This window comes from Martes martes (assembly GCF_963455335.1).
Source record: "Martes martes genome assembly, chromosome: 7".
NCBI lineage: Eukaryota > Metazoa > Chordata > Mammalia > Carnivora > Mustelidae > Martes > Martes martes.
In genome coordinates, this window is record NC_137894.1 from 26587555 (window position 1) to 26613270 (window position 25716).

Below are 25716 nucleotides of genomic sequence, written 5' to 3' on the forward strand. Positions count from 1 at the left end.
GCATGTTTTTCGTTATTCTTAACAAGCCCCTTTCCACCACACCAGAGTTTATACTAATGAGCTGACTCGGGGTAGAGCCACTAGACAGCCTCAGTATGGGCTGGTCACCGAAAGGAGAAGTGATTAGAGAGTAAGAGCTGTCAGCCTTACCTCCTGACCTCCAAGAGGCGAGGGAGGCTGGGGATTAAATTATAGAAACTCTTAAACTATAAGGTTGGGGATTTTCCAGGTTGGGGACACTCGGATGTGCTGAGAGAGCAGAGGGACCAAGAGAGAGCACAGAAGCTCTAATCCCCTTCCCCAGTTTACATTCCCACCGATAGTATACAAGTGAGTTTACCTTTTCTAGATTCTACACATAAGTGGATCATAAATAAACTATTAACTTCCCCTATTCCTTGTTCTATGCATCTTTTCCATTTGCCTGTTCATGAGTTGTATCCTTTATAATAACCCAATAAACATAAGTAAAGTGTTTTCCTCCATTCTCTGAGTGGTTCTGGAGAATTATGGATCCTTTGAAGAGTCATGGAACCCCTGAATTTGTAGTCAGCCAGGTAAAAGTGTGAGAAGTCTGGGAATTCCATTTGCGGCTGGCACCGAAAGTGAACGCAGTCCTGTAGGACTGAGACTTAAATTCATAGGGCCTGCGCTAACTCTAAAATTGAACTGAATTGCTTGACACCCAGTTGGTGTAGGAGAATTACAGGACTGGTGTGGAAAAACATGTATCTGATACCAGAAAAAAACATTATCTGAATTAGAAGTTACTTAATTTGGATAAAAGTAATATGGATGATTGAGATTAAACCAGAAAAAATGTGGCAGAGAAATACAAATATATATGCAAATGATGAATGTTTCTATCAAGGAAAAAAGACAGCATTTTTGTCTTAAAGAAAAATGTCTAGTTATACCAGAATATGAAAGAAGATGGTAAGGGCCAAGTGAGCAGATACAGTAAAACGTATAAGATTCCAGGGAAAGTGAAATTTATCTGCCTTGGTTTATAAAACTAGCAAAAATGTGTCAGAATTCACAAAGCTGATCAATAAACAAAGTTGAGAGCCTTTTACTGACTAACAGACTGGGCTTCCTCTCTTCCACTCTCCCATGCCAGCGTGGAAAAGTCACAGTACAGCCATTTTCTCTCAAGCCCAGGTCAGCCTACCCTGGAAGCTGTTTGATACCATCTTCCCAGGATCAGACTCTAAATTCTGAACTAAAAAATCATCAAGGTGGTTTTTTTTTTTTTTTCCATCAAGGTGTTTTTATATCCAAATGGTCTTTAGCACTTTCCAGATCACCAGAATAACAAACATGGGTTCCCACATCACAGAATTCATGATGAAATGCTCACAAGCAGGAGGAAGGCTGAACATAAAATTAGGTAGAGCTGGGATGTTCCTTATTTCTCTATTAGCTCACCACTATCATTAAAGTTTCCCTATGTTCCAGGCCCGTAATATGGGAAGAGCTAGCAAATCAAAAAAAGAAAATTAAGGTGCCTAGATTTATTTCGTACAAGCATAATGTTATGTAAACAAACACTCTACAGTTCCCAGTACAGTGAGAGGCCCTAGAGATGCAACCATGCCTCACTGCCCTTGCTATGTTCTAACCCCCGGGGGTAGACAATAACCAAATCCTCACACACAGCCATGAAGCCCACCCTGACATGAATTTTAGTCCTATCCATTCTGATACTGGTGCTACGTATAATTAATTAACCAGAGCTTTACATATTACCTGTTTCCTTCCAAAGTTAAAGGCCAAAAATGGGTCTTCAACAAACAAGAACAAACACAGAGCCTCAGTGGAACTACCAATCCTGTAGGGAACAGACTCCCGTAGAAGCTGACATCATTCTTTCCAGTAGACACCAGGCAGACTCCCAGAGGTGGTTTAAGCCTTCCATCAAGGACTCAAGATCCAAAGCAACAAGAATTAATTATGGAGAGGCGCCTGGGTGGCTCACTTGTTAAGTGTCTGCATTCAGCTCAGGTCATGATCCCAGGGTCCTGGGATCGAGCCCCGCATTGGGCTCCCTGCTCGGCAGGAAGCCTGCTTCTCCCTCTTCTACTCCCTGTGCTTGTGTTCCCTCTCTCACTTTGTCTCTCTCTGTCAAATAAATAAAACAAAATTCTTAGAAAAAAAAGGGGGGGGGTGGTGCATAAACAATGAATCTTGGAACACTGAAAAAAATAAAATTTAAAAAATAAGAATAAAATAAATAAATAAATAAGAATTAATTATGGAGGATGGAATAAAATTATTAGGGAAATCTAATTTGCTTCAGAATATCGTTGGGTTTTTTTAATAGTCTTATTTCCGAAGCCGCTCATGAGAAGACTTTTTTCCTTTCCTGTATATCTCTAACTCCTAATGCAATAGACTGTGCCTGTACAGCATGACACAGCCTTTGAAAAGCAGGCCTCATCACGGGGACTTGGAAATGTGCTAGAAATGCAAACTCCCAGGCCCCATCACAACTCTAAGGAATCAGAGACTCGAGGTGGCGCCAGCCATGGGTAGCTAACCAAGCCCTTCAGGTGATTCTAATGAACAACAAAAAGCTGAGAAGCCTTGGGCTAGGGATTCAAGATTTAATTCTTTGAGTTCCCACTGCAGGAGAGAGTCTTGATTAATTTTCCTAATACTTGTGACCCTCCGTGCAGTGGCTTTCAAACTTCAGGGTGTAAATATGCAACTTGGGGAATGTGTCCACTGCACGAACAGACATACTTCCCAGGATTTAGATGCAACAGGGAACGTGAAAGAATACATTTCACTCCAGTATGGCACAACCCACTTCTGCCGTTTCTTGCTCCCTGCTCTCTTTTCTGTCACCCCTATGCACCCACTGCCTGTTCTGCTTTCCACAGTCCTCCACTTGGGAGGCCAGTGCCCACTTCTCTTCTATGACCCCAAACACCACTATCCGTCAAGCACAAACCAGGTCTCTGTAACTGTTGCTCAAACTTCATTCAACCAACACTCCACGCCTAAGATGCTCCCACCCTGCATAGGTGACATCACAGGGTCTTTGTCTTCCGTTACGCATCCTGGTATATGGATGCCTTTTTTTGCCCATAATCATGACTTATTGTGGGAGAAAGTCCACATTTAATGCTTTTTACAACCTCCAAAGAAAGCTATAAAACCAGCAGAAAAGCTGCCAATCACCACAGAATATAATGGAAACATTCCTGTTCCAAAAAGAAAAAACTTATCTTTGAGCTCTTAAAATTAAAACACATAAAGAGTACTGACTAGATGCCACACACATACAAAAACCTCCAAATAATTACCGTATTTATATACAATATGAAGTCATAAGCTCCATGGAACTATAAAATGTTGATCCTAATGTCAATAAATTACATTTATAGTATAACAGAAATAGCAGTGACATTTTCTCAAGAGGCCTGGCTTCAGTTTCCAGCTCTGCTCCCGTTATTTGTGCAAACTGTGGCTTCTGTTTCTTGGTAGAGTTGAGGATTAAAGGAACTAATGAGAAAATACTTTCAAGAAACAAGAAAACATGTAACAGCTAAGCAAAGTACTGAGTAATATCATTTCTACTATCTGCATAGACTGAAAAGGTTTATAATAAATAAAAAAGTCCATGCTTAATTCTTCATACAAGGCCAGACCTAGACAAAAATTTAAAAAAAAGCTTAGCGTATCTTTTAGTAGCCTCTTTAGCTTTCCTTTTTTTATATACTATATTCCCTCCTGTACCTTCCCTCAAAATAATAAATATAAAAACCCTAAATGAGGTGTTAATAAGAAACAGTCACTTGAAAAAGTCTAAGACTATAATCCAGGCTGTTTTTTGCGAGGCAGGTCCGGGGTGGGTACAAGCATCCATTTCTTTTTAAAAGCTCAACAGTTTCCGTCTCATGGCCAAAATCAAGAGCAAATGAATTGTCATTGAAAGTCTTGCTGATTTTTCATAACAACAAGCCTACACAAGAGTATTTACTGGTATTTCCCTGTGAAAAATACAAGATTAAATAAAATAAGGGGCGAAGTGCAGTCCACAGGCCAAAGGCTTCAAAAAAGTGTTTTCTATGTTGCCACAGGAGAGTGAGACAGGAAAAATTTCAGGAATAACTATTTCCACCGAATCTTAAAATAATCACTATTTATAATTAGTCAAGACAAGATATATTATAAAACTTAAAAGAAAAAACATTAACTGGGAAGGACACCACACCAAGGTAGCTTTGCAACAGGAAGACCCTCATTCACAAAGAGCAATGAAATCCAAGTAGTTCATAACGTTAACTACAATGTAGACAACAATCTCCAAAGTGAAAACAAAATCTCAGAATTATGCTTAGGCACTCCTATTCCTATTGCACATTCCAAAATTTCTATAAAATATAACTTATAAAGGTCTTTACAAAATGAAAACTACTAGTAAAAGGTCCTTACCTTTTCTAGGAGGAAGCTCTCCATTCTGGTTTAATTCTGTTCCCGTATATACAATTTCTCCATCTTTAACCATTTCATTCCACAAGCCACAGAGCCCATCTCTTGTGAATGCAAGCTGGTAATGATAAATAACATAAACTTACAGAACAATCATAGAGTGCAATTCTTAAAGAATGATATATTAAGAAAAACAACTCATTTCCTCTCATTTATTCAATCATCAACATTTAATAAAAATCATCCCAAAAAATATAATTAAGTGAAAAAGGCCCAGTGCATAATAGTATATAAACAATGCTAGCTTTGCATAAGATACAAGAAAAAAGACACGCACATGTGCCCTAGAAAGATAAACCAGAAACAAATAATAATGATTACCTATAGAGAGACACCTGTGACAGAAGAACATGGGCACCAGAGATTAATGAAAGCAAGATTTCGAGTAAACTTTATATATTTTTACTTCTAAAACATATAAATAATTTTCATCTTCAAAAATTCAAATTAAATCATAAAAAGGAAAAATCTACAACTGGAAACAAGCAAATTAACCCATGTTTATCACAGAGAAAAGTATTTCAGGGATCTTTTCAATTATACATCTTCAGTCAAATATACTCTAAGGGAAAAATATCTTCAACATTATTCACTGGTCTTACTGATAATCATAGTATTGATATTAAAATCTTAGATCTCATACATATTGTGTGATACAGCAATGTTAACAAAATAAAACATGTTTATAACAGTTATGTTAGACCTATTAGAAACATAGGTTTTAAGTGTAAAAGAGATAAAAAATCAAGGACATTTTTAAGAACAAATTAGACTGGAAATATCATTACAAATTTACATTTGAACATATCTGCTTGGGAAGGACCCAGAATGAATGACAGACACTCTGAGAGCAATAAGTACACCTAGAACCCAGACATCAGATTTTAAGTCTCACTTTCCAGTAAACAAAACCTGGGCTCTTGGAGAAAAAAGGCTGATGTCATGGTCAGGGCAAACAAGATGAGCGTAGAATATTTTGTGTTTGCACCCCCACCCCCAAAAAAGCTGTGTAAGGCCTTATGGGGACTCTACTGGCCAAAATTAAAACAATTTTGAGCATCAAAATACATAACTGCAGTGGACTGCAAAAGTAAATAAAAACATGAATCCACAGTGATATTCAAAGAAAAAAACATAAAACAGAAGTACTCTCACTTGTCAGTATTAGGAGTCAGAAAAGGCTCCCCACAACAAGCAGCCAACGAGGCCAGGGGCACGGTAGACACCCAGGTGAGGCATCTATTCTGAAAAGTGTAGGTACAACAGAAGCCCTCTTATCAGAAACACAAAACACTTTTCACTAAAATAGGCACATCTGTTTGGCCATCTTTTAACGAAAGGCCAGCACCTTTCCTTTATTTGCAAGTCCACTAACTCATTCCTTGTCATCATTCCAGCATGCACCACCCTTATGAAGCATCCACTATTTCCAGTCTCCATTTCTTTACTTTTTTTTTTTTTAAGATTTTATTTGTTTGAGAGAGAGAAAGAGAGCATGCCAGCACGAGCAGGGGAGAGGGAGAAGCAGACTCCCTGCTGAGTAGGAAGCCCAACCCTGGACTTAATCCCAGGACCCCAAAATCATGACCTGAGCCAGAGGCAGATACTTAACCTACTGAGCCACCCAGACACCCCTTCAGTTCTTCAAATGTAGCAAGAATTAAAGGGTACTCTGTCAATAATCTCAATATAGAATTCCTCTAGACTTTTAAGACATTTTCCCCAATCCGTTATAGTTCTCTTTTACCTAACCTGTTCAAGTAACTTTTTTAGCATCTCACTTCTATCCAAAGCACGTGCAGTAAGCAAAACTCTAAGACAGCCCTTAAGAGCCTCATCCCCTGGTTCACACATACTCTCTGTAATGCCCTCTGAGTGTGGGTAAGACTCATGGAGAATAAAACGGGACATCACACCTGTGACCAAGTTTTGTTTCCATCTATGGCAAAGGTAAAGGAATTTCTCATATATAATCAGCATCCCACAACTGCTGATTTCTAGTTATCAAAAAGAAGATTATCCTGGGGCCTTACTTAATCAGGTGAAAGCTCTTAAAATATGGGGCCATCCAGAAGAGACATTCTCTACAGTCACAAAGAGGCGAGCAGCCATAGGCTACCTATGCAGAGGGGCAGCATCTAGGAGCCCATGACTTCAGTTCCCAAACTGAAGGGACTAAATTCTGCCAAGGAGCACCCAATGAGACCCCAGATAAGAGCACAGCATGGCTGACACCCTGACTACATGCAGCCTGTTAGACCCAAAGCAGAGGACCCTGCTAAGCCTTGGCCAGACTCCTGACCCACAGAAACTGGAAAAGAGAATAAACATGAGTTGTTTTAAGCTGCTAAATTTATGGCCAGTAACTTTTAACACAGCAACAGAAAACCAATTCAGCATCCAACTTAGTTTTCATAAAAGCAACAGCTTTCTTTCAGCACACATATTTTATTTGTTCACCTCACTAACAAGATAATTGCCATAAACATACATAGAACTAAAACATAGGACTCTTGATAAAAGCATCAACTGGCAGGGAAAAAGTAAAGAGTGAGGTACAAACATTCATCACCCCTTATGTTTTAGTGAGGGAATGGAAAAGCTTGGCTCATCTGCTCATTCAGGTAAGAGGAGGGCTAATACTGCTAGGGTTCAGTCCAGCTCCCACACAACCACATAAGGATGGGAGGCAAATAGGAACCATAATAAACAGCCCCATGTGTGCTGTACCCTGGCAGTTACATGCCATCTTTAGATGGTCCAGGGAATAAATGAGCATAACTTAAAGCATAATTCAGTATCAGTGCAACAGATAGAGGCAGAGGAAGAAACTAGAAACAGAAAAGAATTTAGGAGGCCTCTGCCAAGAGTCTCCCCAAAAAAGGGTGACAGCCTACGCCAAGATAAGGAAAGTACCTAAGACATTTCAGATCAAATGAGACAGATCAGATGTGAAAACAAAAGAGATAGGGAACACAATCAGATGAAAAAGAACCAGCTCAGTGTTAACGATTCAGATTTGCACTATGAACATGAGCATGGACAACCTCTCCCCACTCACACCTCCATACACTCATAAGCACAGCCACATATGTATATATGTATGTGTACACACACACACACACACACACACACACACACACTGCAAATACAAATCCAGTTCTTAACAGAGTGTCAGGAATTAGGACACTAATTAGGAATTAAAGACACTAACTAGGAATTAGAGATTCAAATCTGGAGTCATCAGCAAATGGGATATAGACCATGACCTGGAGGAAATGCCAATGTCCAAAGAGAGAGAGTAACCAACATCCTCAACCCTGATTGCACACTGGGATTACCCATGAGGTGACTCTATCAGTGTTTCTGGATACAGTCCAGGATGAATAACATTGGTGTTTAGAGCTATAAAAAAGAGAAACAAACAAGAATTAAAGAATAAGCCAAGGAAGAAACCCAGTTTATGTGGAAACAAGAATTGTTACTATCATGTCAAGAGGAAGAAAAGTAGGGCAGAAGCTGTGTGGAAGGTCGAGCCTGGGTATCTGGAGGGACACATACCGTAGAAGCCTCCTGGAACTGAGGACACAAAGATGTAAAGGAGCCAGGGACCTGAATAAACACCATTTAAAGCACAATGGTCTGGGCATCTTAAGGACTTGAGTAAAGAGGAACATTACTAAGGCAATAAAGCAAGGTTCCCTGGAGGAGGGCATGAGAGAGCTAGGGTGTGGAAGGCAAAGATGAAGCTTAGGGGAAAGCATTCCAGAGCAATGGGAGGAAAGCACAGAATCCCAAAGAGAAAGCCAGGAAGTCAAAAATAATCACAGCACTGTAAGAACAGCCTGTACAGGAAATAAAAATTAGCAATCTGTGAATTTAAGAGTATCTGTACAACAATTATTAACTTGTCCTCTTTTTTTTAAAGATTTTATTTATTTGACAGAGAGACAGACACAGCAAGAGAGGGGAGTGGGAGAGGGAGAAGTGGGGGAGTGGGAGTGGGAGAGGAAGAAGCAGGCTTCCAGCAGAGCAGGAAGCTTGTTGTGGGGCTCAATCCCAGGACCCTGGGATCAAGACCTGAGCAGAAGGCAGATGCTTAAAGACTGAGCCACCCAGGCACCCCTAACTTGTCTTCTTTAATAGCTAACTTACATTTAAAAATACCCAATGGGTAATGATACAGGTTTTAAGTTTTAGCTGTTTTTGGACAGAATCCAGATGCTTCTAATTAGTTTACTTGGTCTTAGGTTCTTTTTCCAATTTCTTCTCACAGTCTTACTTTATACCTCTAAAATGACATAACAGGTAAAGTCATTTTCACCCTGAAAAGCAGACAATAAGAGGAGTATTAACAGGCCCAGTTCTAAGGGACAGTAAACTCAAACTCAGAGGCTCAATTATTTGACCAGGATCACACAACACTGAGGCTATGAGAAGTAGGATTTGGAAAAAGGCCTAATGCCCAAGCTTGTTCTTCTCTCACCAACACCACAACATGCACCCACACATGCATGAAAGAGGCCTGGGTGAGCCAATGAATCCCCCACTACTACTACCGGTGCTACTGACACTTAAACACTAAACAGGACTGGGCAAGGGTTAGTCTATTAAAATGACTACTTCAAAGGGTGCCTGCCTGGCTCAGTCAGTAGAGTGTGCAATTCTTGGTCTTGGGGTTTTAAGTTCAAGCCCCATGTTGGGTATAGAAATTACTTAAAAATAAAATATTTTTTTTAATTTATTATTTGACGGAGAGAGATCACAAGTAGGCAGAGAGGCCGGAAGAGAGAGAGGAGGAAGCAGGCTCCCCGCTGAGCGGAGAGCCCGATGTAGGGCTCGTTCCCGGGACCCTGGGACCATGACACGAGCCGAAGGCAGAGGCTTTAACCCACTGAGCCACCCAACCACCCAAAAATAAAATATTTTTTTAAAAATAGACAAAATGATTACTTCAGAACTGTATAATTATGTAACAGAATCCAAAACAGAATATACCAAATGCTTAAATGACATTTTGATTAACTTACAGGTTAGAAAATGTTTATTTCACTTTATTTTATTTTTTCAGTGTTCCAAGATTCATTGTTTATGTACCACACTCAGTGCTCCATGCAATACATGCCCTCCTTAATACCCACCACCAGGCTCACACATCCCCCCACTATCCTCCCCTCTAAAACCCTCAGTTTGCTTCTCAGAGTCCACAGTCTCTAATGGCTCATCTCCCCCTCCAATTTCCCCCAATTCACTTTTCCTTTTCTTCTCCTAATGTCCTCCATGTTATTCCTTATGTTCCACATATTTTACTTATCTTTAAAAGATGCCTGATATGTAATCTGTTCAAATACTTATAAATACTGAAGTAAAGATATCTGGCTTTTTTCCCCAGCCTAGCAGAAAAATAACAAGTACCTGTTAAACACAGGACAACATAACAACTCCAAAAAAATTTTGAGAACAGGTTTCTTAAGCAACTGGGGAGGTCAGACAGAAACATAAACTACCTCTGTTTTAAGGCACAGGGCAGTTAGGAATAGAAAGCCCGAGACCCAAGAGAGCAGTACAGTGCAAAGAACCTAAGGCTGCTTTCCTGAGAGGCACCTGCCAATTCTGTGAGCATAGCTAAGACCAAGAACTGAGCAGAGCTGCTGAGGGACAAGCTTCAGACAGGGTCCTCATGGGGGAAAGGCCTGTTAAACACACCACGCTTTGAATGAAACTTCAAAGGGCCACATACCAGAAGTAGGTAGGGCTGAGGTAGAAGCAGATGGCCTTCCTAGGGAAGGAGCACAGTTTTTAATCATCTCAGCCCCCAACTGCACTGCAGTGACCTGGGGACTGTTAGTGCTGTTTGATTGGTAGATCTCCTCCAGAGGAGGAAACTGTCACCCAGGGCCTCAAATGATCACAATAATTTGTCATATATAGTATCTGAAACTCAAACAAAAATTAATAATGGGTAAAGCAAGATGATGTGACAGAAAAATGGAAAAAATATATAGAAGACAACAGAAACAGATCAAGAGTAGATGCAGAAAACAGAAATACAGAAACGGACTTGTCCTCAAAAGGAGAGCCTGAGCAATGGATTTACTTGGCAGACACCAACCCAGAGCAGTTGGAGGCAGGGACGGGGAGACAAGAGAACACACAAAGCACAAGACACAACATGTTACCACATGGGTAAGCAAACTAAGGCCTAGACTACAGGCCAAATCTGGCCCACCATCTGATTTCATATGGCCCCTGAGCTAAGAATAGTTGTTGAATTTTTCAATGGTTGAAAAATAATCAAGGAAACTATTTTGTGACACATGAAAATGATGACATTCAAAGTTCAGTATTTATAAAGCTTTACTAGAATTCAGACACAGTTGTTTATGTATTGTCTGTGGCATGACAACAGCAGAGTTAAGTAATTGTTACAAAGAACAGAGGACTCACAGAAATATTTGCTATCTAGCTCTTTACAGAAAGTTTGCTGACTCCTGTTTTACTGCACTGGCCCCTACACCACAGTGAACAGAAGATACAGAAGGTTGTCTACAAGGCACATTCACTAAGCACGTGGGACTCTTTTACAAGTTTTGTAAGAAGAAATCATGGAATAGTCCAAGGGGGGAAGAAAAAAAAAGGAATTAAAATACCTGTGCCCTTATCAGTCCTTGCCAAGAGGTGAATGTTCAGTCCATGGGGAGCTAACTCCTACTCCCCAGCACCTTGTAGCCTATGTCATTGGCTCCATGGTAGGCAGCTGGGATGCAATAACCCACACCATGTGTGTAACATTACATTCGAGACTGAAGTGGAAGGGTCACCGATGGGCATGCTAGGTGTCAACCCAGAGTGAAGGAGAGACACAGTCAAGGAAACTCAAACATGGTAAGTTAAAAAAAAAATACAAAACACTTGAAACAAAACATTTAAAATAGATGCATCTCACTAAACTATACCTTATAGTAACTATAAGTAACTATACATTATTAAAATTCATTTAAACGAAACCATGGAAATTCGAGAACCAAAAAATACATTAACTATAATTAAGAACACTGAATGAGATGAAAAGCAGACTAGGAAGTCCTGTGCTTCTTCTGCCTATGAGGGATTAACTTCTTTATGAATTACCTCTCCACTATAATGAACTAGAAAATCAAACAAAATATACTGCAGCCCAGAGCTATGATCCCTAAGAAGGGCAATGAATGAAGCCCTACAACTACCCAACCTTACTGCCTAGAAGCAGCTTCCAGGATCCAGCACGGGAAAGGGGAACCCAAATAGAGCCGAGAGCCGAGGAGACAGATCAGCTATAAATAGGTTAAAATGACAAGGAAACAGGTGAAGGGGGATCTGCAGAGAAAGAGTGAACTCCGAGATGGGCAGAGGGGACCCCTTCAGTCTTGGGCTGAATACTGATTTGGGCTGGGTTAAGAAAACTACCAAGGCTGGGAAAAGAAGCACTAGTAAGTAGATGGCAGAATCCCCATGATTCCTAGTCTGAGAAAAACTTGTTTCCATCAACCAGAATGAAAAAGACCCCTATCACACCACTTGGAAGAGTACTAAGAAGGCAGATAAATTAGTGCATGACTACAGGTTGTGCTAGATCAGCCTGAACAAACCTGAGGATCAAGCTTCAAAAAAATTAAATTGATCCCAACTAACTTACATGAATCCCAGACAAAACCAATGCTCTTTAAAGAAATAAAGCAAAATCCAGCACAGAACATAATACATACAATGTCCAACATTCAATAAAAAATTACCTAGCATGCAAACACACCCCATGACCAAAGCACTCAATCAAATGACAGAAGCAATCAAAAGAAATAAATCCAGATGTGATAGAGATGATGGAATTAGCAGACAAGAACATTAAAAGCTCGTTATAGATACATCCAGATGCTCACAAATAGGAAACTATGAACCTGATAACAACTGAAATGGAAGATATGAAAAGGACCCATATGGAACACCTAGAGATGAAAAATACAACTGACGTGAAAACTTCAATGCACAGGATTAATAGATTAGGTACTGCAAAACAGTTATACTATAATGTACCATGTCTAAGCAGACAGCTATTATATGTTATCTCCCTTTTAAATTTCATTTATTCTAGGTTCCAAACATAACTGCAGGTGTAATGACCACCATCCGACTTCATGTTAATCTACAGTCATTTGGTCATCTAAAGATCCTTCTCTAGGATCCTTCTCTAGTAAGAGCTCATGGGAACAGTATTTATTCACTGATAAAGTTGTGTCCTTTTTACCTAAAAAGTCAGTTTTGCTAGAACATAACATCCTTGCCTCACATTTTCTTTTCTTGGGAGTCATAAATATGTTACCGAATTTTCTTCTCCAAAAGTCTTGTGATTAGATCTGATGGTAACTTCATTATCTTTCCCTTATAAATATTATTAGTCTTTTCTAAGAACCAAAAGTTAATTTTTTTTTAATTTTTTTAAAGATTTTTTTTATTTATTTGAGAGATCATAATAGGCAGAGAGGCAGGCAGAGAGAGAGAGAGGGAAGCAGACTCCCTGCTCAGCAGAGCCCAATGCGGGGCTCATTCCCAGGACTGAGATCATGACCTGAGCCAAAGGCAGAGGCTTAACCCACTGAGCCACCCAGGTGCCCTGCAAAAGTAAATTTTTTAAAAAAGACTAACAAAATGTATAAATCCCTGACAAGATTAATCCAAAATATAGAGAAAATACAAATAACCAAAATCATGAATAAAAAAGTGAGCTATGCTACCTATCCTACAGACAAGAAAGTAATCAGAAGACATCATTATGAATATTAAGTTACCTGTATTTATAAAATTCTTTAATTTCTACATCTCATCTGTCAACTGGAAAACGTGAGAAAAGAATTTACCAAGATGATCACGTTTATGTTCTTTAATCTACTGATATCCTAAGCATAAAGTACAATATATACATTTAACAATTTTAATTTTAAAATTTAACTTTTATCTTTACTCATTCTAAACTGATTAGAAAAAGAGACAAATAAATGATTCGAATTTAATTATTAATATACTCAACAACTCTGATGAACTGCAAGGCCATTACACTGTGAACAAAACCAATCTTAGAAGGTCACATACTATATGACATTCTCAAAATGGCAAAATTAAAGAGATGGAAAACAGATTAGTGATTGCCAGGGGTCAGAGGGTGGGGGAAGGATGGTGAGACCTATAGAGGGGCAAGAGGAAGGAAATCTTTGTGATGTGATTACACAATTGGCACAGAACTCTGCACACACTCTACCTATGTCAATTTCCTGATTTTGATATTGTACTAATAGTTACATAAGATGTAACCACTGGGAGAATCTGGGTGAAGAGTATACAGTGACCTCTCTACTTTCTTTACAACTTCATTTGAATCTATAAATTATTTCAAAATAAAAAGTTAAAAAAATTTCATCACACATATCTAATATCATGCTCTACTTCAAAGAATCCAAAAATAGAAACTGCAGGAGATTCATCTGAGTACAGATTATGCAAGAAAAAGAAAACACCATTCTTGGATCCATGCTCAAAGACACACCCTTAGCCTTACATCAAAACTAGCAAATGTGCATATATGATTTAAGAATTAAAAAGCTTTTAAGGTATCATATACCACTTTTTATAGGTTCTTTGCTTAATTGACTTTTCAGTCCATTGAGAAGCAAGCAATCACATCAGACAGGACTTTAAATTTAAGAATGGTAATGGTAGTGATTATGTAGCTATCATCTCTTAGCTCTATTTTATTGCCTCTTCAAGAGAGTTGCAAAGGAAATAACAATTCAAGGTACTCCACACAACAATCAGAAAAGAGTGTTGAAAAAGTAAAAAGCATTATATATGTAAAAACCACTTATATGACTGCCATACAACTGCCACTCCATTTAAGGCAGCTTGTTGCAACATCGTAGACCTGATACATCGTAGGTCTAAACATCTATCAACAAGAAAGCCTAGGATTAGTGTCTGTATTCTTTAAATATACACATATTAAAAGTTGTCACAGCCTCCAAAAATATTTCCTTTCTAAAGTCACTAAAACCTTCATAGGCATTTCAAACAAAAATAGCCATAGAAAATAGTTTGCTAAATCCTGTGGCTAAGAAACATGTTTCTACCCCACAAAATATAATTAAGGTGTCAATTCTGTTCCCAATACAAAAGCCCTACCTAAGGAATGGGACACATCCCACTTCAGTTGGGAGAGATATCCCCAATAGGGTAAGAGTAAAAGCTGTTAGTATAAGGCTTGCATCTGCAATGTGTGCCTGCAAGAAGGATTCCAAATACTGAAACTAAGTCTAAAGTCATTTGTTCCTCACATTTAATAAGCAATGCTGGAAAAACTATATAAAAACAAGGTCAGCGATCACTTTTTTCACATTAAATAGCTTCAACACCTACAACACGTTTTCCTACGGGGGCACACTCCAAAACCTAGGTCTTGGGGCGCCTGGGTGGCTCAGTGGGTTAAGCCGCTGCCTTCGGCTCAGGTCATGATCTCAGGGTCCTGGGATCGAGTCCCACATGGCGCTCTCTGCTCAGCAGGGAGCCTGCTTCCCCTTCTCTCTCTGCCTGCCTCTCTGCCTACTTGTGATCTCTGTTAAATAAATAAATAAAATCTTTAAAAAAAAAAAGAAAAAAAAAACCTAGGTCTTCTTCATGTATTCCTAAGATGAGCTTGGATGACTTTTGACTAATATTTGAATGTCTAAGAAGAGTTAAGCACTGTATATTACAGTAAATAAATCAAAAGTAAAATAGTAAGCACTCTAAGGCATAAGTGGTGTTTCTTTTTACTTATATCTGCCTAACTCATCATAGGCACTCAACTAAGTATTAAACTGGTTTTAGATCAAGATGCTAAAACTCATTAAGGAGTTATTCAATTATGATTAGAAAGAAAAACTTGATTGGATAAAGTTCTTTACCTCAACAAGTTCTACAAAACACAAAAATACTAATAAAAAAATGAAGTCTTGAAATCAGTTTGCCTGAATCTCAAGATTTCAGAAATAAGAAATTACTCATCTCACCTCCCCGCTGACCACGCTTTAAAAAAAAAAAAAAATGACAAAGGAAAACAAACAGTAACTGCTAAATAAAAAGCAACGTGCAAACAAAAACCAAACAGTCACTACTATGCCAATTCTTGCCCCAATTCTTTGTGCTTTAATCTAAAATTACCCCATTATTAATATCCCAAATCTAACATTCAATCTAACATTATTCCATTATTAATATCCCAAAATCCACAACATAGTTCTAAGCACTTGGCTCTCACACCTACTAGGATGCAACACTTAAAAATAAATAAATAAATAAAGGTAACAATACTTCACTACAAGTATCTATGATCAAGTGCTTACAGAATATATGAGTCTTGATAAACTGTGATGCACTATGTCAGACTGTATTGAAAAACGTAGGTTACTTGAAAAATACTTAAAATGGTTAACCTTAGAAAGAGAAAGAAAAGTCATATATACTACGAAATATTTCAGACACTTCTTTTTGCTGTTAATATAGAGTTACAAAAGCAGTTTTTCCAAACCATCTGCAAAGAAAACTAAGTTGGGGTAAAAAAAAATAAAAAAATAAAAAGTCTACAGAAACATTACTGCTGTTACTTACTTGATAATTTCTGGACAAGCTTACAATTACATTATTAAAACATCAGAGAGTTTAAGGCCAACATTTTGTTTCCACACATTCTTTATGTGAAAACCTGAGCACTCCTCTTAATAAGACCAGTCACAAAAATAAAGAGCTCAAATGCACTCTTGTCTCACCAGAAAGACAAACACAGGGTCCCATGAAATGAGTTTCTGCAGGACGTAATACATTACTATATGTTCCTCCCCTCATTAATTGAACATCTCAAAACTATCACTAAACAGTCAACAAGGTATGGTTAAGAATACTACAGATCTGTTAAAAATAATAATACGAAAAATGTTTGCATAACCAGATCTCAAATTTCTTGCACTTACACATAACTGCAATTAAAATGTAGCCACACACAATCTGTAAAAACTGATACAATAAAGGTGCATTTGAAATTATAGGAAATAAGCTTGCTTCTCTAATATGCAAGATACGATCTGCATCCTCTTACTTATCCTATACAAAACCTTAACCAGAAATTTAAATATGGAGGCAGGAACACACCAAGAAAAAAAGCATGCCAAAACCCCACCTGTATATCTGTTTTCAACCATTTGGAGTCAAGTCGAGTCTGGGCAGCCAAACAGAAAGAATCAGAGGGCATCTTTCCTCCAGTTCCCTCCCAGTTGTCAGTCCTGCAAGTAAAACATAAATGTTGGAAGACCTAAAGCTTTTCAAAATTGTACAAAGACCCTCCCGCAAGGTTTAATGCGGCAAAAAGAACAGAAAAATGGGAGAGGAGAACAGGTGGGGGAGGGGAGAGAGAGGAGGAGAAAGGAAGAGAAAGATGGAGAGAGACAAGGAGGAGGATGAAGAAAAAGCCTACTTCCCATACAGGTAAGAGCCGCACGGGGGATTCGCCTCGTTTCTGTACTACGTCGGCGAGACCTTGAGAACAGGCGGTCACCGGAGACCAAATCACAATGTCATCCCCTTCCCTTAAATCCAAAAGGTAAACACACAGACGAGACAGGAAGCCCACATTTCAACGACAAATGACAGCAGCACGCATCTGCCGCTTTATCCCATACCAGTAAGTGGTGCGTGAAACCAATTAACCAAAAGACAAGTCGCCGGAAAAACCCAAAACAATCATCACTTTGAAATGGAAAGACAGCCCGAGACGCGCGCCGCGGGCGGTCCGCGCAGGCCCAGGTCCGGCGGCCGCGCCAACGCCCGCGGCGCCCCAGCTCGACCGTGCCCTGGGCTCCGACCCGCACCGCCCCAGCCGCTAGCCGCCCTTGCCGCCCCCGGGGACGAGGACCTGAAGCGCAGAGGCCCCGCCGCCTCCTCTCGGCGGCGCGCGGACAGAGCCTCCAAGCCGCCACTAGCTGCGCCGGCGCTGCTGATCCCGGTCTCTCTCGCGACCCGAGGGGCGGACCAACTCGGGACGGCCGCCCCCGCAGGCCTGCCAATCACAGAGAGGCTGTTGCCGCGGGCCAGCCAATGGGAAAGAGGAGCCCTCTCGCCCTTCCTCCCTACTCCCCTGTTTCCTTCAATCCCGCTCGTCTTCCTCCTTGGGGTTCATCCCTTGCGGTCGTCGCCAACCGCAGGCGCCGAGGGGCGGGATTTCCGCCGTGCACAGGCACTGGCGTCCCAGGTTCCGCGCCGCGCTCGGAAGAACCTGGGGGCGCGCTGGGACGTGAGGTGACTGAGGAGCTTCAGCCTGGAGGGCGAGGGGGTGCCACGGCCGCACGTACGGGGCAGAAGAGACTCGAGGCTGGCTCCAGTGGGCTAGAGCCTCCTGCTGTCTGTCCCCCTGAAAGCCGCTAAAACCCTAGGCTGAATTCCCGGAATGGCTGGTAGCCGGGGACTGGGAGAAGGAAATCAGGGTTTTTTGCACTTACACCTAACTGCAGTTATACACCATAATACCACCATAATACAGATCTTAAGAAATTTCGAACAATTGAAGTCATACTTATGTACTCTGACCATCATGGAATTAAACTACAAATCAGTAAAAGATAACGGGGCGTTTGGGTGGCTCAGTGGATTAAGCCTCCGGCTCTTGATCTTGGCTCAGGTGTTAAACGCAGGGTGTTGAGTTCAAGCCCCGCCTTGGGCTCCACGCTCAAAAATAAAAATAAAAAATCAACAGGACTATCTCCAAACACTTGGAAATTAAGCAATACACTTTAGGTAATCCACAGGTCAAAGAAGAAATCTCAAAGGAAGTAGAACTATTTGAACAGAACAAAAGTAAAAAGATAACGATTTATGGGATGCGATTAAAACAGTGATAAACATGAAATTTATAACACTAACTGCTTTTCTTTGAAAAGAAAGGTCTAAAATCAAGGATCTAGTCTTCCATTTCAAGAAACTAGAAAAACGAAAGTAATAGTACATCCAAAGCAAGAAGAGGGAGGAAATGAGACAGGAAAAGAAATAAAGGAAAATGGAAAAACAACAGAGAAAATCGTTAAAACTAAACGCTGGTACTTTGAAAAGATAAAAGGTAGAGGACGCCTAGGTGGCTCAGTGGTTACACATCCCACTATTGATTTTGGCTCAGGTCAAGATCTTAGGGTCCACAGATAGAACCCTCCACATCAGGCTCACCGCTCAGCAGAGAGTCAGCCTGGGATTATCTCCCTCTCCCCCTTTCTCTGTGCCTCCCCCAGCTCTCTCTCTCTAAAATAAATAAATCCTTTAAAAAAAAAAAAAAGACAAAAGATATCTAATAAGGCTGCCAAAAAGAGAGAGAGAGAGAAAGAAAACATACAGGTTACCAATATCAGGAATACCAGAGAAGTTATCACTAAAGACCCCCACAGAATTAAAAAAGAGGGTAAGGGAGGGGCACCTGGCTGACTAGGTCAGAAGAGGTGTGATTCTTGACCTCAGGGTTGTAAATATCATTCCTGCGCTGGGTGTAGAGATTACTTAAAAACAAAATCATCAAAGGAGAGTAAGAGAACAGTAGGAAAATTCTACACATACAAATTTGATTATTTATATGAAATGGACTAATTCCACAGAAGTCGTACACTACCAAAATGAAAAAGATAACCTGAACAGTACTATACCCACTTTAAAATTTGAATTCACAATTAAAAACTTTCCAAAAAAAGAAATCTCCAGGCCCAGATAGTTTCCATGGTGGATTCTACTTCTACCCAATATTTAATAAAGAGCGAGCATCAATTCTATATAAACTCTCCCAGAAAATTGAAGCGGAGTAAAGACTTCCATTATATAACCACAGCATTACCCTGATAACAAAACCAGAAAAAGACATTGCAAGAAAACTTAGAACCAATATCTTTCATGAACATTATATATAAAATTTCTTAGCCAAGTTTTTGCAAATGGATTCCAGCAACATTAGAAAGCATAATACATTATAACTGGGGTTTATCCCAAGAATTCAAGATTGGTTTAACATTCAAAGCTAAGTGTAATTCACCATGATATCATCTCAATAGATGAAGAAAATGCTTTCGGCAAAAATCAACATCTCGTTTAAAAAAAAAAAAAAATCAACATCTCGTAAAAACTCTGTGCAAACTAGTAAGAGAAGGGAACTCCTCAACCTGCTATTGAACATCTATGAAAACCTACGTCCAAGCCAAAACAGTCCTGAAAAAGAACAAAGTTGGAGGACTCACATTTTCTAATAATAAAACTTACTACAAAACTATGGTAAACAAACTAGTGTGGTACTTCCATGAGGATAGATATGTAGATCAACAGAATAAAACCCAGAACCCAGAAATCAACACTCATATATCTGATCAATTGATTTTTTTTGGTTCTTTTGTTTGTTTTGGTTTTGTTGACATTGTTGTTTTAATTAACATATAATGTATTATTTTTTTTCAGGGGTACCAGTCTGTGAATCCTCAGTCTTACACAATTCACAGCACTCACCATAGTAGTCAATTGATTTCTTTCAAGGGTGCCAAGACCATACAATTGTGAAAGAGTAGTCTTTTCAATAAATGGTACTTGGAAAGCCAGATTTTCACATGCAAAAGAATGAAGGTGGATGCTTACCTTTCACCATATATAAAAATTAACTCAAAATGGATCAAACTTAAATGTAAGACCTACAAGTATAAAACTCTTAGAAGAATACATGGAGAGCAAGTTTTATGACATTGGATTTAGCAATGATTTCTTACATATGGCACCAAAAGCACTGGCAACAACCACCCAAAAAGGATGAGTATATTTAAAGTTTTGTATATTCCCAATCTTATTTCTTATCCCTACTCTTATCTCTATCTTTAGGTCCCTATTTCTCATCTATTCCTTAACCCCCACCCCTGAACCCTGTGGAGTTTACAGGCATATTCTTTTTTTTATTTTTTATTTAAATTCAATTAGCCCCCCAAAAATAAATAAATAAATTTAATGAGCCATCATATAGTACATGATTAGTTTCAGATGTAGTGTTCGATAATTTATCAGTTGTGTATAACACCCAGTGCTCATCACATCATGTGCCCTCCTTAATGCCCATCACCCAATTACCCCATCCCTTCCCATTTAGCTTTCCTTCCCTTCCCTTATGATCCTCTGTGCCGTTTCCTATATTACACATATGAGCGAAACCATATGGTAATTGTCTTTCTCAGTTTGACTTATTTCACTCCACATAATACCCTCTCATTCCATCTGTGTCAATGTAAATGGTAAGTATTCATCCTTCCTTATGGCTGAGTAATATTCCATTGTATATAGCACATCTTCTTTATCGATTCATCTGTTGATGGACATTTGGACTCCTTTTTTTTTTCTTCTTTTTTTTTTTTTCAAGATTTTATTTACTTATTTGACAGACAGAGATCACAAGTAGGCAGAGAGAGAGAGGAAGGGAAGCGGGCTCCATGCTGAGCAGGGAGCCCGATGCGGGGCTTGATCCCAGGACCCTGGGATCATGACCCGAGCTGAAGGCAGGGCTTTAACCCACTGAGCCACCCAGGTGCCCCTCTTTTTTTTTTTTTTTAAAGACTTTATTTATTTATTTGACAGAGAGAGATCACAAGCAGACAGAGAGGCAGGCAGGGAGAGAGGAGGAAGCAGGCTTCCCACTGAGCAGAGAGCCCAATGCGGGGCTCGATCCCAGGACCCTGAGATCATGACCTGAGCCGAAAGCAGAGGCTTTAACCCACGGAGCCACCCAGGCACCCCTGGACTCTTTCCATAGTTTGGCTATTGTGGACATTGCTGCTGTGAACGTTGGGGTGCAAGTTCACTACATTTGTATCTTTGGTGTAAATACCTAGTAGTGCAATTGCTGGGTCCTAAGGTAGCTCTATTTTTAACTTTTTGAAGAATCTCAAAACCGTTTTCCAGAGTGGCTATACCAGCTTGCATTCCCACCAACTGTGTGAGAGGGTTCCCTTTTCTCTCCATCCTCACCAACATTTGTTGTTTTCTGTCTTGTTAATTTTAGCCATTCTGACTTGCCTGAGGTGTTATCTCATTATGGTTTTGATTTGTATTTCCCTGATGCCAAGGGAAGGGGAGCATTTTTTCATGTGTCTGTTGGCCATTTGCACGTCTTCTTTGGAGAAATGTCTGTTCATGTCTTCTGCCCATTTCTTGACTGGATTCTTTGGTTTTTGGGTGTTGAGTTTGATAAGTTCTTTAATAGATCTTGGATACTAGCTCCTTATCTGATATATCATTTGCAAATATCTTCTCCCATTTGGTAAGTTGCCTTTTAGTTTTGTTGACTATTTACAGGCATATTCTTATCATGTTACTGTTCTAAGACATATAGTCTTCTGTGGAAAGCAGTGGCTTTTTATTCTTCCACATGCATACATCTTAGGGCATGAAGTGGACCCTGCCACTTTTACACCATTATTCCACCTGCTTCACTTAAAACCAAACAACTTCTTTGAAACACTTGATATCAGATTATATCACTCTCAGATCCTGATTGCAATAATCCATACTACTATCCATCAGTTTCCATGTTCACTGAAGATTCAAGCACTCCACTTATGACCTTTATACCACTGCTACCACTGGCCCATTCTCAGGGCCTTTCCTAACACAGGTGTCACTCACTCAGTGTCCCTCCCTCTCTGCTCCTCATGGCCTTAACTTTTAAACCTCCTGCTTCCTGCTCCACCTGAACCACTCACCACCCTGATCTGTTCCACTCATAAAATCACCTTGAAGATCACAATTGTGAGCCTTTGACTCTCAAATCACTGCATCTTATCTTTCTAGTTCAATTCTTCTAGTAACTATGCAAACAAACTTCAACCCCTCTAGAAGTCTGGCCCACAACCTCACTTTCCTTTTTTGCCAAGTTAGATTTTATAGCCCAGCATATGTCCATAATCTCTAATCACTTATTCCTCTTTCTCTCCACCCTGGCAAACAGCATCCACTCCACTCACTTAGCATGTGGCTGAACTTCTGAGACACACATCTACATATCTACTCCACGGACTCTTCCCTTCCCCTTGTGCCACACAGCCATCTGGTACCAAGGATATAACAGGCCTAAGAAAGAAAAGTCAGCCAGCTGGGGTGGCAACAAAGTGGAAGGATGGAAGAAGGCCCTGGAAATCATACATGCACCATTGGCCCAATCTTGTGTCCATCCACCCCAAGACTTACTGAGGTTAGAAGTAGATAACAAGCAGATATTATCACAGCCAGGAACACCCTAACTGATGAAACAGTTCTCACCATGAAAATTGCCACAATAACTGTCTGCAGTTTCCTCCTTCCCTTCTGTTACTGTAAATAAAGCTTCCTATATCTTAAGGATAGACAATCTCCCTACAAGTGCTCTATCACCTATCAAGGATGCCACTCAGGTATTAGACTCTGTCTTGCCTCCCTCCACCCTTCCATGAGCATCTCCTTCCTGCTGTGTCGGTTCTATCAACTTGCAAATATGCCTAAGATACTAGTTTTAAAGACCTTCCTTTGAACTCCATGTATCCTTCCAGAAGCCATCCTATGTCTCTGATTTTTTTAACAGAAAAATTCCTTTTCAAATGGTCTTACTTTCTACCTCTACTTCACCTCACTCTTACTTAAAGCACAATAGTCAGGCTTCATTCCTATCACTTCACTGGAATTCTCTTACAGAGGTTACTAATGACCATCAGTTGGCCAAATTTCATGTCAGCTATCAGTCCTCACCATATGTACACTCCCAGTAGTACATTCACAGTTGCTCACAACTTCATAAATGAAACATTTTCTTCACATTTTCCAGATTCCTCCTATGTGATGGAAATCCCTCATCAGGTTGTTTATTTTCCTGACCTTGCTCTGTTGGAATGACCCAAGCTTATTCCTCAGCTCTCTTCTTTATCAACACTCCCCAGGTAATGTCATCTAATCTCATGACTTTCAATACGCTAATAACTCCCAAGTTTGACATCTTTCATTAAATCCAGATGCACTGATGCCATTATTTTCTTTATTTTACTAAAAGGTGTCAAAGAAAATGTCATAACTAAGTCACAACTGCCATTTGTCTGACAGCCCATGATAATGGGATGTACCCTGATTTCAGAGATAATAATATACAGAAAATGTGTACCTCAAAATTGAAGACATAAGATATATAGCTCTCCAGTTCTAAATTCCATAGTCCTACATCCAGTGACCCACTTGGAAGAATAATATGTATCTCAAAATTTAATAAATCCAAAGCCAAATGTAGAATCTCCCCTCCATATTGCCTATTCCTCTCAGTAAATAGACACCATTCACCCAGTTACTCAGGACAAAAATTTTGTAATCATCCTTGACTCCTTTCTTTCTTTCACATCCAAGATCCAATCCAACAATAAACCCTATTGGCTCTATCTTGAATTAGACCACTTCCCATCACCTCTACAATAATGTGAACTGAAACACCTTCATCTCTCAACTGGACGTATTCAAGAGCCTTCTAACTGCAACCCCTGCTTCCATAACTGTGCTCTATCCTCCATTATCCACCCAGAAACCAATATGATACTTTTCAGATATGTTTCAGATTATCTTTCTTACTGACCAAAACCCTTCACTGACTTCTCATCGTACTTTAAATTATATACAGGGTGAGACCCTACATGTTCTACTTCTGGCTCCTTCTCTGTTCTTACTTCCGCTTTCCTCTTCACCCAATTCATTTCAAATACAGTGGTCTTCTTCCTACTTCTCCAACATGCCAAACATGCTTCTGTCTCCGGACCTTTGCATTGTTATTCTCTCTACCTGGAATGATCTTTCCTTAGAAATTTGTCTGGCTGTCATCTGTTTGTACATGGCTCAAAGGCCCACTACTATCTGCCTGACCCCATACCCCAACTCCTGATTCCCAAGAGAATCTCTTTAGCTATTCCAGGGCTATTCCCTCTCTCTTGAGGAAAGTTTCCTTCCTTGGGTCAGTCACCAGAGCCAGGAAGAAAGTCATATGGTGCAAAATTCCTACTTGGACCCAGTCCTTCAGCAGAAGCTATGGGTTTGATGCATTTTCAAATAAAATGTGTGCGCTGGGTAAGCGTTTATAACGTATCTGTTAAAATTTCTTTCTCTCTCTTAATAGTCTAAGGCAAAGCCAGACCTGATTGATCACGTTTGTACTGATTAAGAGGGAAATCCTTGCAGTCCGACTACCTATGTCAAATCTTGTTTCTATACTTACTAGCTATGTGAGTCTTTGCAAGTTATTTAGCCTCATTCTAAAATGAGGACAATAAATTAATTTATCTCGTAGAGCTACTTCAGAGATTGAAGCAATTGATGCCTAGCAACATCTTAATATATGTTATCATCATTGTCATCATCATCATCATCAACATTATCACCATCATTTTCCTTGGCCTCATCCTAATTTCAGTTACACTTAGGGTTATCCAGACCCTAAAGAGACCCCGAACTCCAAGACTGACCCTAAGGGAAAGATAAGATAAAAGAGGATATTTTCATCCCACTATCCCCCCGGAAAGATTCCTCCATAAGCTGTAGAGTCACAAAGACCTGGACTTAAATTCTGAGTTTGATATTTTCTATGTGATCTTGTGGAAATCTTTTAACTTCATTTTATTTGTTTATGGAGCGGGGATATCACTACTTACCTATTGGAGTGTATGGTAAGTGGCAGGCAAAAAGTAACTTGTTCAATAGCCAGTAGTAGTACCAACAATAGTTCTACTTCCTTTCCAGGCACATGGGAAGATTGTATTTTCCCTTGAAGTGAGGTAGTATCAGTGGTTGTGTCTAGAAGTGACATGTGTCATTTCCAGGCTGGAACAGTAAGTTGCTAATGTGAAACCTTCTAGAATCATGGGAGCAGGTGTTGAATTTGAGCCTCCATCAACCTGAGTCCCTCAGTGTTTGTGAGTGTCTCACCACCAACCCATGTTTGACATAAAGTCTGACCAAGAACTAAACTTTATTTTTAGTCCTTGAATTTAATGATTTGTTTGTTACTGCAACATATCCCTACCTATTCTGATGATATGCTTTCCAGAATAAGTCAGATAATAATTATAGACATAGTGACATACTTAAGAAATCATTCACTCTTTGGTA

At 39.7% G+C, this 25716-nt stretch overlaps 1 protein-coding gene across 1 annotated transcript in view; it reads right to left on the reverse strand.

Moving 5' to 3' along the window:
• HERC2 (HECT and RLD domain containing E3 ubiquitin protein ligase 2) overlaps positions 1–17742 on the reverse strand; it is a 248076-nt gene extending 230334 nt beyond the window's left edge. Inside the window, exons 1-3 of the mRNA XM_080809534.1 lie at positions 17468–17742; positions 16736–16838; positions 4444–4558 (exon numbers count right to left, since the gene is read on the reverse strand). Coding sequence (XP_080665660.1) covers positions 4444–4558; positions 16736–16807 — 187 coding nt within the window. The 5' untranslated portion in view covers positions 16808–16838; positions 17468–17742. The remainder of the gene's footprint in view (positions 1–4443; positions 4559–16735; positions 16839–17467) is intronic.
• Positions 17743–25716: the final 7974 nt, after the last annotated feature.